Source organism: Trichophyton verrucosum (genome assembly GCF_000151505.1).
Source record: "Trichophyton verrucosum HKI 0517 chromosome Unknown contig00345_1.f1.exp, whole genome shotgun sequence".
Taxonomy (NCBI): domain Eukaryota; kingdom Fungi; phylum Ascomycota; class Eurotiomycetes; order Onygenales; family Arthrodermataceae; genus Trichophyton; species Trichophyton verrucosum.
The window spans coordinates 94,585-112,299 of NW_003315417.1; the positions used below are offsets into that span (position 1 = coordinate 94,585).

Below are 17,715 nucleotides of genomic sequence, written 5' to 3' on the forward strand. Positions count from 1 at the left end.
ATGGAATACGGGTTAGGACGGCCACTCCGGCTCAGCCTTCCTCCTCCAAACTGCCACAAATTTCTGCCCATTATTTCTTGTCACTTTCTTGCCTTCTTCTGTCTCCTCCCGCATCACTCGAACACAGTCATCCGCCGCAAGTTCCTCGTCACTCACACGTTCCCATAACTCAGCAATATCATGGGAGTTGAGATCGTTATCTGCAGGTTTCGCATCAAAATGCGAAACCATCCATAGATGTAAATCCTCCACATCTGTAATTGTGTATAGCATCCCTCCAGGCCGTAGTACATATGCATATTCAGCGTTAAGTGTTGTCGAGACAATCCTTGCCTTATGTTTCCTCGCCTTAAAGTGCGGGTCAGGAAAACAAATGAATATCTTTGAGAGCTGATGGCGGAAGAAGAAGTTTGGCAGAAATTTCATTGTATTCGAGCGGACGGCAGATATATTTTGGAAATTCGGCTGCTCTGGAACATTCGGTTGGGTAGAAGGTAATGATACTTCTCCGAGAGCGTTTTCTGGTTCCGAAGCAGCATCCATTGTGGCATCAGGTGCTGCGGGGGGAGGATGCCTTGAACGAAGCGCCCTTATTCTCTCTGTCACATATTCGAGGACGGAAGAACGGATCTCCATGCCTAACAATGGTCAACCAAGCTGCTTGATGGCAGCGTCAAGGGGTTGAATATGAAGCATACCAACCATCAGGGTGTCGGGCATTAGTGGCGCCAGCGCTACCAATAGCCCTCCAAACCCGCAGCCAATATCAGCTATTTCCACGTTTTTAACCAGCTTCCTGGCTCCCGAGATATTGACGGCGGTTGGGTCAGGGTCAACGTAAGCGGGAAACATTTTGGACCAATCCATATGGTCCGGACTGATGGGACTTGAAACCAGTTAGCATGGCAGCTCAATTTTGAGATAACTGGAGTGAGCAAAAAGGGGGAAATAGCGGACTTCAATAGACATACTAGTCCAGTTGGTGATCTGAGAAAGGATTTGCGTGAGCTCGCTGACGGTAGAGCTTCTTTTTTGGCAGCATTATCTGTCCATTTTCATCAAGTTTTCCTTCCAATGGTTTCCGTGGCTCCGCACGCTGTTGTTTTCTTTGATCTGGGGCTGCCATGTTGCTGTTTGAATGATGATTGCTGCTGGAGTCGCAGTTTGCGGTTGTTGTTGTTGAGCCGGTTTTTTATTTCATTTCATTTTATTTTATTTTTGCTCTGTTTAGCTTTCTCGGCCCCACGCGATCTTATCTTATCAGTTCTAAACCTCACGACAACCAGTCAGTGCCTTGCGCCTCAACCTCATATGACCAGCATAATATATTCTACTCCTTCGAGAAGATGGCAAATAGCAGGAGCACAGATAATGCAGGAAACATGAATAGTAGCCGTACCGACTTTATATTCCCTCGGGACTACTCTTTCCCACCGTTTTACACTGTTCAGCCCAACCTCACAACTCGCGAGAAACAGTTCCAGAAATGGTCGTCCTTCATTCAATCATATTGCAGACACCATCGCATATATCGGCTTTCGCTGATAGACATGATATCCTCGCCTTTATTCCATAATGCGGAGCTGAAGAAGGGCCTGAACCTTGGTGATGCTGTGATCATTCTTGACTGGATGGCTGGCACAGCGGGTGGGAAACGTGCAGAATGGATCGGGAGCGAGAAGACAATAGCTTGGATATGGTGGAAACGACCTGAGGAATGGGCCGCTGTGCTCGCGAGTTGGGTAAGTGAACTGGATATGACGTGCAAGCTCATGCTAATTGTTACATGCAGGTTGACGAAACGGCCCAGAAAAATACAGTACTCACTCTCTATGAGCTCATGGAGGGGGAGGCAACGGTTTCCCAGGGTATGTAACTGTCGTTCCTAAATTATACTATGCACTTTTGCCCTTTTCCACTCCGTTATTTACACATTATCTAGAGTTTCATAAGATGGACCCCGAAGTTATGCAAAAATCTCTCCAGGTCCTTGTCAAGCAGGGCAAAGCCCAAGTATTTGGAAGTGAAGATCAACAAGGCGTCAAGTTCTTCTAGGTCAGCGGCAAATACATTAATTGGCAAGCGTCTACGATCGCATCAACCGAAGCAGGTTCTTTGCACTGTGAGCTCCAGGGCAGGTTAAACACTTGATATGTACTGCCTACACGCACTGCAGGTACATATATCCCAAGGTTTGTCCTGTTGATCAATTTTTGGATGCAAAAAGTATTTAACATGTTTGAGAAGGGGCTTTGGATCGAAGACTTTGTATACCTCCAGCTCTGGATATGTCCCTTACGAGCTATTTTCGTCGGGGAGTTCGTATGAATCTCCATTTCGCCATTCCTGAGATAAAGCAATATCCAACAACCAATCCGAACTGACGACCCTAGGCACACGTTTGGCATTGCGAGCCATTGTCCGGAACTTGTCCCACAGCTTGACACTGCTCTTGTCAGTTCCGCTGATCAGATATACATCGTCCGCTTCGGACTGATCAGGGCCATCAGCTGCCAAACGCCGGCTACTTATCATTGTTCCTGGGCGCCCTCGGTACGGCACGCATTGTCCCCCATTCGCCTCAATTATTGCCTGGAAAGCCTCAATTCCACCATTGACTTTATCTGTGCAGTAAATGGTGTGTCCACTGAGCAGTTTTTGCTGATTTTTCTTTGCTCGTTGCCTTGCTTTTTCTAATGTGAAATTGTACTTTTTCTCAGAGGCTTTGTCTTTGAGGATATAGTCATTGGGATCTAGGAGTTCTTTTTTCTCAAGGCAGTCTGTAATGAAATTGGAATTTATAATAACGGGTGCGTGTGCTAGAGCGTTGAGAAATTTCTGGGTTCGTTTGATAGACGGCGCTGCCAAATGAGTGCATCGGGACGGATCTGGGATAACCAAAATTCCTAGATCTCTGAGTTGAGTCTACATGGAAATACCAGTTAGCCATTTAATCATACTACTCAATACTTTTTGGCTGGAAGGTCAGCTTACTCTCTCCGAGTCCTCTATATTAGGCTTCTCAACCCATCTGTTAAAACCCGTAATAACTAAACGGATTGCTATTGGCGGTTTGGACGTCTTTATTCTCTTCGTCTCGATGGCATCTTCTGAAGCAGACGCACTGTCGGGTTCAGCGGATCTCTTCTTGGCAGAATCAGGTTCCCCAGCACTCTTCCTTCGGCCTCCATAGATCACACCGCCAACCCGCTTTAACTCCTTTTCATATAAGGATATATCAGGGGCAAGGTTATGCAATTTAGCAGCCGCAATATCCTTTGATTTCCGGCTTCCAGTGGTAGAGGGTGTCTCATTTTCCTTTCCAAGATCGGCAAATCTGGAGGGTACCGGAGTTTGTAGTGGCTTTTCCTTTAGTTTCTTCGTCACCTTTGTAGTATTGTCAGGCTCGGGTCCTGGCATGTCTGGACCTTCATTAATTGCTTTGCGGCCTGATCTTGGTGTCTTGACGTTACCAGAAGATCTATTCAAGGTAGCATTGTTACCTTTCTGCGGTAGGGTGGCCGGCTTCTTTATACCCGGGGCTGGTTCCGGAGGAAAGAAGTGCTCCTCAACGGTGTATCTGTCTATTCGTGTTTGGCCTACAACATCGCTTAAATTTGTCCTTCGAGGAAAGTGGGTATATCGAGGGTCTGTGACACTTTGTTGCTGCCATTTTGCATAGCTCTCTTCGAGCCAAAGGTGATTCACAATATGTAAATTCCACTCCTTAGCAGCAGTGCACTTTTCACTATTTTTATGAGCAGTCAACAGATGGGTATTTTCCTGCTTCAAGGTTTTTGTCGACTCGGCGCCAGCAGCAGCTATGAGATTCTCCAAGTAAATCCTTGCCTCCCCTGCGTAATTGGAGAGACTGATTTTGAACTTATTAAAGCCGGGAATCCCCTCTCGTGCAATAGGGTAGTGAAGTAGCCTTCGCAGAGGAGATGTCCATGCATTGTGCGTGATGAGATGGAATAGCCATGAGAGATTGCCAACTTCCTTGCCAGCTCTGGATGCCATCTTGTAGTCTTCACCTTCGCGATATCGACAGATAAATATGTCACATTTTGAAACCTCGTTGGTGGTTTGACCGCCGCCTTCGCGGATCAGCTCTTCTATTGAGCTGGCCATGTGCTCTGCTATGCCTAAATCTGAAGATATCATCACAGTTTTCCCCTTAAAGATGCTTAATTCTTTCCTCGAGCCGCCAGGAGAAGCGGCCCGGTCTGGAAGAGCGTTGGGTTCAGGAGTCGAGGCACCCATAACGTCTCTATTCGCAGCAATTCGCGGGGGCCGTTCGTTCTCTGGTCGGAGAATCTCGGGATTGGGAAGTAGGTAAGGTCGTTCATCAATCCTCCTCCCAAGCTTGAGGCAATCGTCGAACCTGCTGTAGTTAGACAAGGCGGGCCAAGTGCGGGGGCTTGTATAATATACCTACCAGTGAGGTAATACGATCTTGGTTGCGAGGCCCCTCTTCTTCGCCGCCATACATCTCTCATTCATTGTCAAAGTAACGAGATGGGTCGTGCTGTTGGTGATGCGAGACGTGTATAGGCCTCCCATAGCCAAAACTCCACCAATGATCGCATCTTTATCACCTTCAGGAATATCTTCGCAGGTGACGATAACGTCATTCATAAATAGCCGTGGGTCTGGGTTGTACTGCCGCGGGTTCGCAAGCTTCTGTTTTGATATAGACATCTGCACCCATTGGGGCTTGACTACCGGAATGAGGGCGTCGCATGCTGCATCATGACCTTGGAAGTCTATGGTCGGGGAGATTATGTGACTGAACTCGTTTACAGGTGGGAGTGGTGTCTGCGGTTCATTTATGACCACCTCGCCTCCATGTTCTCGTAAAGCAGACGATATCTAGTGTTGTGGTAACAGAAATATCAGCATATTATCCTTAGGCTGCAGCTGATAGCTATCCATCTACCTACTTCTTCTGCCTGTTCTGCATTTAGCTGGGCGGAGCAGACAATACAGATCCGCGCCTGGCTGAACAGCCCTTCTCCCTCCATTATGGCCGTCAGCCGTCGCAGAACAGTATTTGCTTCAAATATTTATATCGGTTTCACAGCGATTCGCGCTTAGAGTATCTCCGTTTGATCGGCCGTTTGTGCTGGTCCCCTCAGTAGTTGCTGGCCGTCGAGTTTGGTCGAGCTGATAGATTTGGTAGAAAAAAAGCAAAATACAGGCGCGCGCGTTTTAGCTTTTTCCGAAACGCGTCAAAGCTGCGTGGATCACGTGCCGATTATTATGTATTTGGGGTAAATTTCATCAAAAATGGGTTGTTTGTATTGGCTTACTGACATGAATATTGATTATAGCCTGTATTGTTACGTCTTGGTGTACTAGTGCAGGTTTTATCCAATTAGACATAATAATGTTACATTAGTCATCCAGCGAGCGCAGTATAATGGGAAAAGTCGCACGTGAGATAGCTTACTCAGCATTTGTCATTCTTTTTTCACATGAAAAATAAAAATTTGCTTGTTTTTGTCTCCTGAAACTAGATTTTAAGCTCGTTGGCATCTATGCATAAGACACAGCATAGGGTCTATTATGGTGTTGATATATACCCTGAGATGAAATGAAGGAGAATATGCCACCTTCTGCTCTCCCTTGGCAGAGACACTGTCGATCAAAGGGTACCTAACTATTGGAACCTCGGCCCATCGGTAACGAGTGGCCGAACACGCGGACGAGCAACCTTGGAAGGCATCCCTGTTCTACGCTGGCCAGACAGCCTCGCAGCAGGCTACAGACAATAGTGAATACATATGATGATGCTGCTTTTTATTCAATAATCGAGGAGTAACTACGCTGTATCCCCTTCAATTTTCATCTTTTATGAGCGAACACGGTGATAAAGCATCCCTATCTCGTTATTCAAAAAGATGACCAGCTGTTTCCGAGTCATTGAGCATGTCGTACCCTGCCAGCATATCAGGGAATACCCTTATGCGACAGCTACCAGCCAAGAAGAAACGCTCAGTTTAGCTGTCAAGCAGTATGTACCATTGGATAATCCAAATCCGCAACCGGGTGATGTCACGATAATAGGTACCCATGCCAATGGCTTTCCAAAGGTAAGAAGTATCCTGGGTTTATGTCTATTATATTTCCGTCGAATTTTTTTTCGTTTTTTAAAGAAAACCCATCTGGTATATCTAATACAACCCACCTATTAGGAGCTATATGAGCCATTGTGGGAGGAAATTCATGCACGCTCAAAACAGGCTGGCTTCCGTATCCGGAGTATATGGATTGCAGATGCTGCCCATCAGGGCCAAAGCGGAGTGCTCAACGAGAACTCCCTAGGGAATGACCGTACGTTTCATATGTGTTGAATTACAGTAGTATAATCGTCCCGTTGACAAATTTATTAGCGTCATGGTACGATACTCCGCGGGACCTCCTTCACCTGATTAACCTAAAGCGAGATGAAATGCCCCGACCCATTGTTGGAATTGGTCATAGTATGGGCGGTAACAATTTGTAAGAAGCCCCTGGATAAATACAGAAAACACATCTAACGGGAATGGGGTGATATTTAGAATATCCCTTTCCGTTATGCATCCTCGGCTTCTGACGACGCTTATTCTATTGGACCCTGTGATGAACAGACTAGACGTTCTTGATCATGAATATTCCAAGCAGACCAAGGTGAATATTCCAGCTATGACCCTCGCATCAACATACCGGCGGGATCTATGGCCATCTCGACTAGCTGCAGAGAATGCTCTTAAAGGAAGCAAATTCTATCAAAACTGGGATCCACGTGTTCTTCAACGGTTCTTCAAGTATGGACTCCGCGAACTCCCTACTGCTTTATACCCGTTGGACGATGACTCCACCAATAAGCCTGTAGGAGAAAGGCCAGTAACCCTCACTACAACTCGACACCAGGAAGTATTTTCTTTCTTTAGGGCTGCTTATGGTTCGAAGTCTGAAGACGGCCAAACACTGAATCGCACTACTCACCCGGACCTTGACCCTAACATTTACAAATCTGCATTCCCGTTTTACCGTTACGAGGTGGCTAGGACGTTTGAAATGCTTCCCTTTGTTCGACCCAGTGTTCTATACTTGTTTGCAGACCATTCAGAAGTCAGCAGTCCGAAGATGAACCAGGATAAGATTGAGCATACAGGTATCGCTGTTGGTGGTAGCGGGGGTGCGGCTGAAGGGAGAGTCAAGGGCATCGTTATGAAGGGGGTTGGCCACCTGATTGCCATGGAAGCGGTGAATCGAACCGCTGAACTGTGCACCGACCAAATAAGTGTGGAGATGCATCGTTGGCGTCGGGAGGAGGAACAGCTGACCACAGCATGGAACAAGAAATCATCGGTCGAGAAAATGACTATCGACCAAGAATGGGTCAAACAGGCTGATCTACTTGACATACGAAATACGAAGAAGAAAACCAATACTGACGCGAAGCTATAAGGAACGACATACTTTTTTGTGAGCCAGGCTTCAGGTTGCCTCTGAGTTTAACGTGCTATTGTCAACTTAATAACCGCAGACTATGCCGATTCTCTTTTAGATAGACCATATTTAGAGTGTGCACCAGTTCTATATATATAGTTATGGATACAAGCCCTATTCCACTCGATTTGGAACAAGATTAGAAGCATAAAGATTCAATTCCTAGAACTCCAAACCAAACTGTCTAAAAGGTGTTTCTCGGGGTGTTGGTGGTATATACTAAGATCTCGATCGCCTTAGTTCAGCTTCTCAGCATAGCCTTCGGGGGTCGAGGGTTTAGATATATCGTGAATACGGACGATGTCAGCGGCATTATAGAGCCGGGGCCAATCAAATTTGTATTCGTCCTGGTGACCGTGGAGGCAATGACGTAACCAAATTCCCCAAATGATATACATATATGCACCGATTCCCGTGAGCAAGTGCCTGCTTTTGAGTGAGCAAGTGGGCAATATAGGCCAGTTTCTCAAAACACAACGGATAGCGCAAACTCACCACCACCCATGTCCCTCAAGCAAGATTCCCCACGGAAGTCCAATCTCACGACGCCAGATACGCAGTGTCGAGCAATACTTATTGTCCAAATTCCAGATGAAGAACCCCCCAAGGAAAGTCGACAGGCCGTAGGCTACCATTACCCACATACTGTTGAGGATTCTGAGATCTCTGTCGTTCACTGTCTCTCCGCTAGTAGTCAGCGCATGCCCCGAGGCGCCTGACTTGGTATGGCTGCGCGATCTCTGTAGAGATGGACGTAGGGTAACTTCCATCACCCACATGCTCCGGAATATCACAACTGCAGTAAGGACCCCATATGCCACTTGATGAAAGACGGGGTCCTGGAGATAGTGATAGTAGAGAGTGATGAAGACCGCCAAGCTCAGGAGACCAGCTCCAAGTATAACACACTGGGATCGAGGCCGAGAAAAGGAGAAGGTGGCGTAACACATAAGACATGTCGTGTAAATCATCGACAGCTCGTCAACGAGCTGCATGGGATCTATTACGTCACAAAGCACCTGGTTAGCGAATGTGTGCTGGGAGTGTAGGGCGAGTCGCATCGAGCATACATTTCAGTGTGGAATGGAATAGAAAGCTCCCTAATCCAACCAGGAGGTATCCAAGGAACGCTACTTGAAAGATGGCATCGTGGCCGTTCTTCCGGCAGCTCCGGATACCCTTGACTCCCAGGTATAGAAATAGGATATTGGTGAAGGCATTCACAATTTCGGCGGCGTACGGAGTAGCATAGTAGTCCTAGAAAGAAAGCCATCAGTCCACTGGTATCATATACTTGCGATCGTGTAGTGGGTAAGGGCTACCTCTTCACACCAGTTGAGCGTGGAGGTGACAGGCGACCAGTATCCAACCTGGGAAGGCGGATAAGGTATGTTGAAAAACATTTGTGGCGAGGTAAGAAACGGTTTCGGCAAAGCTAAGATGAACAGTATATCATCGTTAGCTGCCGATGGACAGGTATAAGAAGTGCAGAGAAGAATAAGAAGAAGAAAGGCAACTGAAGCGAGAAGCGAGAGGAAGAAGAAAGAAGAAGCGCTGGCAGCCGATCAGGCGTCCTTTTAAGGTTAGTTAACCGGGTTTAAGGCTTTCCGCCGCAAAGCTTAATTCCATAGGGCTGCAGGATGACCTCATCATGTGAATGCTGCTTCTTGTTTATCTTTATACATTTCTGACAATCGGTGTAGCAACTCTCGTATTGGATATCAAACGACACAAGATTTCGACATTCAATAGCTACATTTCATGGCAATATTATGCCAACAGCGACCTACAACCTCAATTCCCATCACTCTCGCGGCTCGGGCCGGGCTCTCTCACTACGGTTTCAATGGGGGCATTATTTTGTGTTGGAATAGAACATCTCTTCACCCACAGCCAGGAATATAGGGGGCATATTTAAATGCCTCAGATATACGGAGTACTTGAATTAATGTTCTGATCACAAGCCGAGTATGAACTGGTGACCAGTGGATTTGATAACAGAGAACAGACTTACTAGGGAACTTTATCCAAGTTTCAAAAGAAACACTTGAATAGACATAGTGTGACCGAGAAAGGGTTCGTTTTTAAATGAAACATGCTAGACCTACCATTTGCAATGCGGTACAAAGAACAGGACGCATGACTTGATCTCTGGGAACTTCAAAAATAATTAATTCATCACGGTGTATTTCTTGCGATAAACACAAAAGCTAGTGAAGCTGATTTCTCTTTTCCGTGTACTTATTTTCAAGCCTTCTATTTCTCCTCTGTCTTATATACACTATGGGTATCTTCCACTATCAAACGACCGAATTGCTGCTCCATAATAGCATTGGTATTGAATTGCCTAGGCATTGGTCTCGATTCTTTAAGGTTGTGAGACGGGGTCATACCACCAAGGGTACCGGTGATACCGCACTCAGTTGTGAGATTTTTGATAGTGTCTTCTAGCCTATGAAGCCACTCAATCACTTGAATATTTAGTGTATTCCGTGGCTTTTGTGCAGCTCTACCTTCCCCGAGAGGATAGGCCCATTCCGTCCCGGATCGAATGCAGCATGAACAAAGTTTTCAGCCGTCACATTTTACCTTGCGCTGACGGCAGAGATTGAAGCTCCGTGGATGCGCAGGAGGCATCGAAGAGGATTGTTGGTCAGGTGCTATAGCTATTCCATTATCCTTTACCCGCTGGCTAGGGCCTTCCGCACGGTTCCATGTTAATGCAGAACCCGCTTCTAGGTTTGCAATACATGGGCCCAAGGGTGAAGAGTTGTACTCCCCCATGCCACAATGAAAAATTTGAGAGGTCGCTTCTCTGTCAATAATGGAGTCGGTTCTATCCCTAATATAATAATAATAATAATAATATATATATATATATATATATATACAGCAAGAAGAAGAAATAGCTTGATATTATCAGTCAATCAGTCAGTCAATGTCCCGAGCAAGCGCAATGGAATACTTTGGAATCTCCAACAACTTTCCCAACATACCCCAACCGCTCGAGTGCCACTCCCATTTATAGTTCCATCCGAGCACGTCATGTATTGTATCCTGGTGCTCCAACCGTCGAGCCGGTGGTAAACTGAACGACCGAATTGAATTTCCATGGATGATGCGCTCCATCAGCTTCATGTTTCTTGGTTTACTTGTCATCGTTTGCTTGACGGCTACCATTATAGGCCAGATCTCAGATGTTCGCCAGATCGGCACTCGAGCTGGGACAGCCTTTGTGATTCAGTCTCTTGGAGCACTTACTGGTGGTCCCATTGGAGGCGGTCTTGTGAAAAGGGTGGCTACTTGGGTCTACAGCTGTTCTGTGGCTGCAGTATACTGGCCTCCGTCGCTGCCTTCTTGGCTGCACGGTACTCCCTTGTTGGATTTAAAATGGTAAAGGTGTAGTTTGTGGCCAGAATGCCAACTCAAATATTCTCTTAGATAAAATAGCTTCCATTCTTAGGTCATAATCCTTTAGATTTTTTGTTGCCGATTTTCGATACACCTGTAGCTAGGTTAGTAGTAGTGAATGATACTCCGTAGTTCCTGTGTATTTATTGTTCCTATCACCGCTAATTCCGGGGGTGGGCCCAGATTGACCAGAAAAGCGGGAAGTGGGTAACTATACTCTAAATTTAACAGTTTCTTGATTGGCTGATTTTCGGTGTTCGCAGCCGATTGGCTGTTTCGCGACTTTTCAGGTGAGATCGCCGTGTTTCAAAGCATCAACACCCAGTGTCATATGGGAGGGATGTCTCCTCATATCTTAATCCCAGTCCAAAGTTCTTAAACTATTAGTATTGCACAAATACGCGATAAATCCCTGATATTTCCGTTCCTTCTGTGTATACATATGTGCTAAGTGTGGCTGAGGGGAGCTCCCCAGTCAAGTCGAAGGATCAGGATGAAGGATTCCAGACAGAAATCATTTAACCCAGCAAACTTCCATTCCGATTGAGCTTAGTTCAGGCATATTCTAGGCTCCTACTTTTTCACCAAGGTAAAGTTTCCCCAACAAGGTGCGGATACATTGTGGGCAAGCTATCGCTAAGAATATGTCATTGAGTACCTATCTTTCTCCATATGTATTCTGCGTGAGCATTAGTGAAGGACCGAAGACAATATGGCAGCCGACGGAACGCCTGGTAAGTATCTCAGGTATGATGCTCTGCCATCGAACTATTCTGCTAATGTCATATTATACAGTGCTGGGCAGTCTTTTCGTATACGCCCCCAATAAAGTCGCCCCTGTCATCTTTGCTGTTGCCTATGCCCTCTCTGCGGCGGGTCATATCTGGCAATGTTTGTGAGCAAGATCCGATCATATGTGGTATGATTTGTATAACTCACAGGTGTGAGTAGACAACATAACTCGTGGAATCTTGTCGGGCTCCATCCCTTATGTGCAGTTATGTTCACGGTGGGCTATTCCATGAGAGAATATGGCTCCTTCAACTATATATACACAGGAGATATGACAACCCTCATTATCTTCATCCTTGGACAGGTCTTTATATATGTCTGCCCGTCAGTGCTCTGCAGATCAGTGGTAGCAATCATTCATATTCTATGAGAGCTAACTAAATAACTAGTCCGCTTCTCGAGCTTGCCAATTACCATGTACTCGGGAGAGTCCTCTACTATATCCCTCATCTTGCGCCATTTCCTCCGGGCAAGGTCGTGTCCACGTTTGGGCTGATAATGTCAATCGTTGAGACTTTGAACGCGCTGGGTGTTGCACTTAGCTCGAACCCCTCGGCAGATTCGAGCCAGCAACACCTTGGAAGCAGCTTGACCATCGCAGCTTTATCCCTTCAGTTTGCAGTCATATTGACGTTTCTCACCCTCGCAAGCATTCTGCATCGCCGCTGTGCCAAAGCCCAGATACTTTCCGTATACTATCGCCCTATTATCACCATGTTAATCACGCTGTATGTGAGCATGGCTTTGATCCTCATTCGCTGCATCTACCGCCTGATAGAGCATCTGGGGAACACAGCCGTGGACCTGGAGGATATAGAGAAACTCAAAAATTTGAGCCCTATCCTACGTCATGAATACTACTACTATATTTTTGAAGCCTCCCTCATGCTGGTCAACTCTGTCCTGTGGAACATATGGAACCCTTCCCGCTTTTTACCTTCCAACCACCTCATTCATGTTGCGAAAGATGGTAACGCGGAAACTATTGCTGATCAGGGGAAGGATGATCGATCCTTGTTAGCAAAAGTCGGCCATATCTTAACATTCGGCGTACTCTTTGGTAGGAAGACAGCAAGCCAGCCTCGGGATGATCATGCTGCATATGAGATGGTACCCGGATTGCGAAGCGGACAAAACTAGTATGTATTAGCTAGCTAATCAGTCAACTGCATTTGACGCATACTCTTATTTACCTATACGAGTGTGGCAGCAACGCGAAAAATGTTTCTTTTGTGTGTGTGTATATATGCTCGTGATAGCCGCTAGTGTTTATTAGTTTAGGTAGTTGGTTTTACCAAAGACCAACGACCGACAACTCAAGTCGCTTAACAAGTGGCTTCTCGTTAATGACAGCAACATACCAGTAGGTTAACCGTGGATTTCTTCGATCACCAATACGAAGACAGAACAATGCAGAAAATGACACTCTTATACCGACTAGTCAGTAGCCGTCCTCTCGGCAGGCATCGATAGGCACTCTGAGCCGACTCAGGACTGGACTGTCGTGGCCAGCTACTCGTTGGAGAATGCCCAACACGAATATTGACAAGGCCTCTCGTACAACCAACATCTGGGACATGCAGACTCGCACTCCAACTGGCTGTTTGTCCGCAGATTCCGCGGCATTTTGTTGGATAAAGGACGTCAGTGCGATGGGTGGTGCCGCAAGCAGGCTGGCTGGTCGCTGGCCAGGGTACCGAGTACACCATCCAAGGCTGCCATTGTCCCGCCGCTGGGCCAAAACATGGGGAAGTGGCATGTCCGAGCCATCGATCGGATGTCTGTGACTTGGAAACAGTTGGATGGCCAACTAACAAGCTGCCTGCTTGTGTTTTATAAAGACGTACCCACGACGGAAACAAAGCTGGTGATGTAACTATCCGAGGGCCATTGAGCAGGATGCGGAACTTGTACATATCCATGCCATACCAGGATGCCCTTCATATATGGACAGATTAGGGCAGTCGAGAAGCTGGAAATGCCGGCTGTCATAGGTGGCGTGCCTAAGCACATTCGGTTGAGTCAGGGGGCGCAAGAGGACCTGAAGGCCGGGGGGTGATGCGGCTAACAATTGGTCCCGTTTGCAATTCCAATCAGGACTTAATCGATCGAAAGCTCAGAGAGGCTGCAGCTGGCCATGCAGTGAGACTCCGTGGCCATCATGCACGATTCCCTTTACTCCGGAACGAGGGGACGACTGCTTGCATGTCACACGATGGATGAGGATGGCTCGCTAGGAAGAGCCGTCTTGTCCGTTTGGTGTGAGATATTATATAAAATTGCCGCGCCCTTGCTGCAGAGCATGCGATGACTTTCCTCCGTCTCAATAACTATGCTCTTGGAGTGTGAGCAGGGACAAGCCTGTGTCAGAGAGAGTGAATAGCTGTCCATCGAGATGCCGTCTCTCAGGACGCCGTCCCCGCTGCGGCTTGTCACCAAGCCTATGAGCTCTGGCAGAGAACAACACCAGCTGGATCCAAATGGAGAGATTACTCTTTTGATGACCCGGTTTGTGCAGTATGTCGACGAAAGCTCAAACTGTCAAGCGCCCAAAGACTCACGCGGAACGAAAGCTAGCAGTCATGGCGAAGAGGGTATCTAGTGGAATCCCCAGTTTCATATTCCCCAAGTCTGGACAACGCTAACAATGATAGAAATCTCCATACGTGTTTCATCTAGGCATTTGATTCTTGCGTCATCCGTTTTTCGTGCGATGCTTGAGCATAGATTTGGTGAAAGTCAGACCCTGCGTACGGTGGGCAGCGTTGAGATCCCTCTCCCCGATGATGACCCGGATGCCTTTTTGATTATACTGAACATTATTCACGGCCATTTGCGTCAAGTTCCGCTTCAAGTGGACCTTCAGACGCTGACCCAGCTTGCAATACTAGTTGACAAGTACGAGCTGCACGAGCGTATCGAAGTGTTTGCGGGCTTCTGGTTTGGTAATCTGATATCCACTATTCCTAACTGCTATACGGATGATATTCCATCCTGGACGTGTGTCTGCTGGGTCTTTAACAAGCCAGAGGAGTTCAAAAGGGTTACCAGGCTGATCCTGAGACATGGACGGGGTACCTTAACCTTCAATGAGCTACCTGTCCCGTCCTTCGTTGCTGGTGAGCAGTTACCCCTGACGCACAACCGACCTACGTATCAATGATGAATGCATTGGCTGACTGGCCACATTGTGGCAGATGCAATTAATAGCCGACGAGAGGAGGCTATAAGGCGGATAATATCTTCTCTCATTGGTCATCTAGATGACTACCTAGAGAACGAACATTGTAACTTCGAGTGTGATGCTCTGATGGTTGGTGCCTTGACAAAACGTCTACGAGCATTCAATATCCTGCCACACCGTCCCAAGTCGCCGTATACAGGCCTCAGTCTCCAGGACTTCACTCATCGTTTTCGACATGGCATGTATTTTCCAGCTGCCCAGAGGACGAGCACCTTTTTCTACAGCCACTCGAAGTGTGCTATCCCTTCTATTGATCGCATGCTGGCGGAATGCGAACAGCTATCGGATGGACTCGATATGGCTGACTACAAGACTGCCCTGACTTTGGCTCTGTGATCATATACGAGAGGTTTACCTCAACGCTTCAGGGTAAGAGTACGATCATAGGCTGTATAGTAATGTACAGAGGCGCGCCCAAGTGATATTACTCTGGGACATTGTTCGAGGACAATATTTCATGATCATGACGGGTGGCATATTCTGTAACTTAGGGGGCCGAAACAAGGGGGGGCTGATAACTACCGGAAACATCAAAGGGAAGGAAATGACAGATCAAACATGGCATAATCATTCTATCTATTTCTCATGATACTCTATACCTCAGTCGTAGTTAGATTGTCTTATGTTTAAAATGTATGTCAAACAGCATATACAATGCCAGTCTATAATAAACGATCAGAACTAAACGTGGGTAAAAAATCTAGTTGTTATCGCGCTTCTGTGCAGCGATAACATCATCTAGAGTCGTCTTGCCCTCAAGGAGGTCTCTGGTGGTGGAGAGGATGGAAGACCAATCCTCAAAAGTGGTGTATGGGATATTATCCCGTTTGCAGATAATAGTTAGGTCTGTATTTTATTGTCAAATCAATCAATATCAATATCCATTGATCAGCAAATCAGCAGGGTAAGCACGTACCGTGGCCCTTTTTAGCGAAGAGCAGGTCTGTCTGGCGGGCAGCAGAGATGTCGGATACCCCATCTCCGGCATAGAGGAGGATCGGGCGGTCAGATTTGGGGATTGCAGCGTAAGGGCGAATCTCCAGGGACTTGTCATGGCCAAAGTGGCTGTTTGCACGTAAGCATCGAGCATTAGTCAAGGAAATTGACTTTCATGGGGCAATGAAATGAACACACCTATCATCATGGAAGTCAATCTGCCATCCTCCCTTGGAGTTGATATCCTTTCCGTTTCTACTAGCAACCTGGTTGGCAACAATCTGGATGTTCTCGGGCTCGTGTCCGAGGAGCTTCACTAAGAGAGCGTGGATGATAGGGACCATGCCAGACGACAGTACCACAATAGGGACGTTGTTGTTCTTGGCCCAGTTGTAAAATTCGGTGAAGTGTGGATCAAGTGTGACTCTCTGGCAGAGGAACTCGACACATTCATCAAAGGGGGTGTCGATACTATCAAGCATCTCCCGGAAGCCATCCCTAATTGTCAGGAGACAGCGCGGTCAGCAAACAGGCCGAATGGGCTTCATCATTAAGCAGCAGGGCGATGACAATCGAGCGTTTACCGGAAAGTTATTTTGCCCTCGAGGATAGCGGTGTTCCTTGCGCTTCGTTCGACAGCGCCAAACCCGAGGTGGTCAGTCTGGAGGGGCCTGGTTAGCCAAGTGGCCATGAGAGTAGTGAGGCAGGACGTAGAAAGCAATCAAGCAAGAATATAGATAATTACCAAGTGATCGTTGCCTGCGAGTGGCATCCACAGTTAGACTCGCATCTTTCCCTGTCGGTTCAAATGGTTTTCATAAAGCATACTATCCTGCAGCGTGATGGTGCCGTCAAAATCAGTGAAGAAGATGATCTTTGGCTCGCTCTTCATAGCGGGCAGCGAGTCGAGGGATCCCATGATGGCCGTAGCAGTGCGATTGACACTATAGAGCTGTCGCAGCTGTCGTCGGTCGGTGTCTTTAGCAAGGTTGGTTGTAGCGGTGGGCCTCGTAGGGGGGTTTTAGTGGGATGTCTGCCCGTCTTTATATCCACGGCGAACATCGCTGCGTTCCGCTGGAGATTTCCACCACCGCCGCCACCGTCTGCCTCCATGTACGGACAGAAAAATTCAGCATACACGCACTCTCCGGCCCGCATCCCGTCGCACTCGACAGCGCACACGCACCCCGTCTCTCGCCAGGTTGGGCAGCTTGCCCCCAAAGGGGCGCCAGAGACGGGAGGCGGCCAAGGTACCTGGTACTTGCGCTCTGGCGGCGGCGCGCGGCAAAAGCAAAGTTCCCGTGACCTGCGGCTCTTTTTTGTTCGGCGGTGACGGCGCTTCTTGGCGCTTGTTCGTCTGCCTCTTTTGCCTTTTTCCAACGTCAACCGACGAACTTCCGACCACCGTCGACGCCAGCTTCGTCTTTCACCACCCCTCGAGCAGGACAGACCTTGACTGCAAGCAGCGGACGCCCGGAGTCAGTGGTGAGCGAGTCTGGTTACTCGCCTGCAGCATTCCCGACACGTTTTCTGCGATGTGCTGAACACGAGACAACAGTCACGTCAGCCAACTAAGACCGAGCAACAGACATCAGAGTCAACACCCACATCCAACTCCTCCTCCACCACCTCCTCCTCCCAGTCTCCCACAGCTGCGGATGGCGGGTTGACGGGTGAGCTGTGTATGACTTACTTATGGCCAAGCGAAGTGCTCTCTCTTCTCTCGACCAGTCCGGACAGCCCGCTGAGAAGAAGGCTGCTGTAGAGACCTCGTCTCCAAGGTAAATTCCGTCTCAAGTCTCCATCTTCACTTACCATCCATGCTATTTTTTTCC

The 17,715-nt window shown here is 47.5% G+C and overlaps 7 protein-coding genes across 7 annotated transcripts; 4 read left to right on the top strand and 3 right to left on the bottom strand.

Annotated features, from left to right (window-relative positions):
- Positions 1 to 12: 12 nt before the first annotated feature.
- TRV_04371 (uncharacterized protein) lies at positions 13 to 1,126 on the bottom strand (the record flags this gene model as incomplete). The annotated part of the gene is made up of 3 exons (XM_003021478.1): positions 13 to 638; positions 699 to 877; positions 972 to 1,126. The coding sequence occupies 3 exons, from the start codon at positions 1,124 to 1,126 to the stop codon at positions 13 to 15; spliced, it is 960 nt and encodes a 319-aa protein (XP_003021524.1).
- Positions 1,127 to 1,346: 220 nt separating this feature from the next.
- TRV_04372 (uncharacterized protein) lies at positions 1,347 to 2,055 on the top strand (the record flags this gene model as incomplete). The annotated part of the gene is made up of 3 exons (XM_003021479.1): positions 1,347 to 1,742; positions 1,793 to 1,868; positions 1,943 to 2,055. The coding sequence occupies 3 exons, from the start codon at positions 1,347 to 1,349 to the stop codon at positions 2,053 to 2,055; spliced, it is 585 nt and encodes a 194-aa protein (XP_003021525.1).
- Positions 2,056 to 2,295: 240 nt separating this feature from the next.
- TRV_04373 (uncharacterized protein) lies at positions 2,296 to 5,024 on the bottom strand (the record flags this gene model as incomplete). The annotated part of the gene is made up of 4 exons (XM_003021480.1): positions 2,296 to 2,925; positions 2,995 to 4,387; positions 4,439 to 4,872; positions 4,944 to 5,024. 4 exons carry the CDS (start codon positions 5,022 to 5,024, stop codon positions 2,296 to 2,298), a joined length of 2,538 nt encoding a protein of 845 aa, XP_003021526.1.
- An 879-nt stretch (positions 5,025 to 5,903) lies between these two features.
- On the top strand, positions 5,904 to 7,455 carry TRV_04374 (toxin biosynthesis protein, putative; the record flags this gene model as incomplete). Its single annotated transcript, XM_003021481.1, has 3 exons — positions 5,904 to 6,095; positions 6,198 to 6,336; positions 6,530 to 7,455. The coding sequence occupies 3 exons, from the start codon at positions 5,904 to 5,906 to the stop codon at positions 7,453 to 7,455; spliced, it is 1,257 nt and encodes a 418-aa protein (XP_003021527.1).
- Positions 7,456 to 12,198: 4,743 nt separating this feature from the next.
- On the top strand, positions 12,199 to 12,840 carry TRV_04375 (uncharacterized protein; the record flags this gene model as incomplete). The annotated part of the gene is made up of 1 exon (XM_003021482.1): positions 12,199 to 12,840. One exon carries the CDS (start codon positions 12,199 to 12,201, stop codon positions 12,838 to 12,840), a length of 642 nt encoding a protein of 213 aa, XP_003021528.1.
- Positions 12,841 to 14,413: 1,573 nt separating this feature from the next.
- TRV_04376 (uncharacterized protein) lies at positions 14,414 to 15,280 on the top strand (the record flags this gene model as incomplete). Its single annotated transcript, XM_003021483.1, has 2 exons — positions 14,414 to 14,819; positions 14,964 to 15,280. The coding sequence occupies 2 exons, from the start codon at positions 14,414 to 14,416 to the stop codon at positions 15,278 to 15,280; spliced, it is 723 nt and encodes a 240-aa protein (XP_003021529.1).
- A 364-nt stretch (positions 15,281 to 15,644) lies between these two features.
- Positions 15,645 to 16,362, bottom strand: TRV_04377 (phosphoserine phosphatase, putative; the record flags this gene model as incomplete). Its single annotated transcript, XM_003021484.1, has 3 exons — positions 15,645 to 15,790; positions 15,861 to 16,009; positions 16,079 to 16,362. 3 exons carry the CDS (start codon positions 16,360 to 16,362, stop codon positions 15,645 to 15,647), a joined length of 579 nt encoding a protein of 192 aa, XP_003021530.1.
- Between the last annotated feature and the right edge of the window lie 1,353 nt (positions 16,363 to 17,715).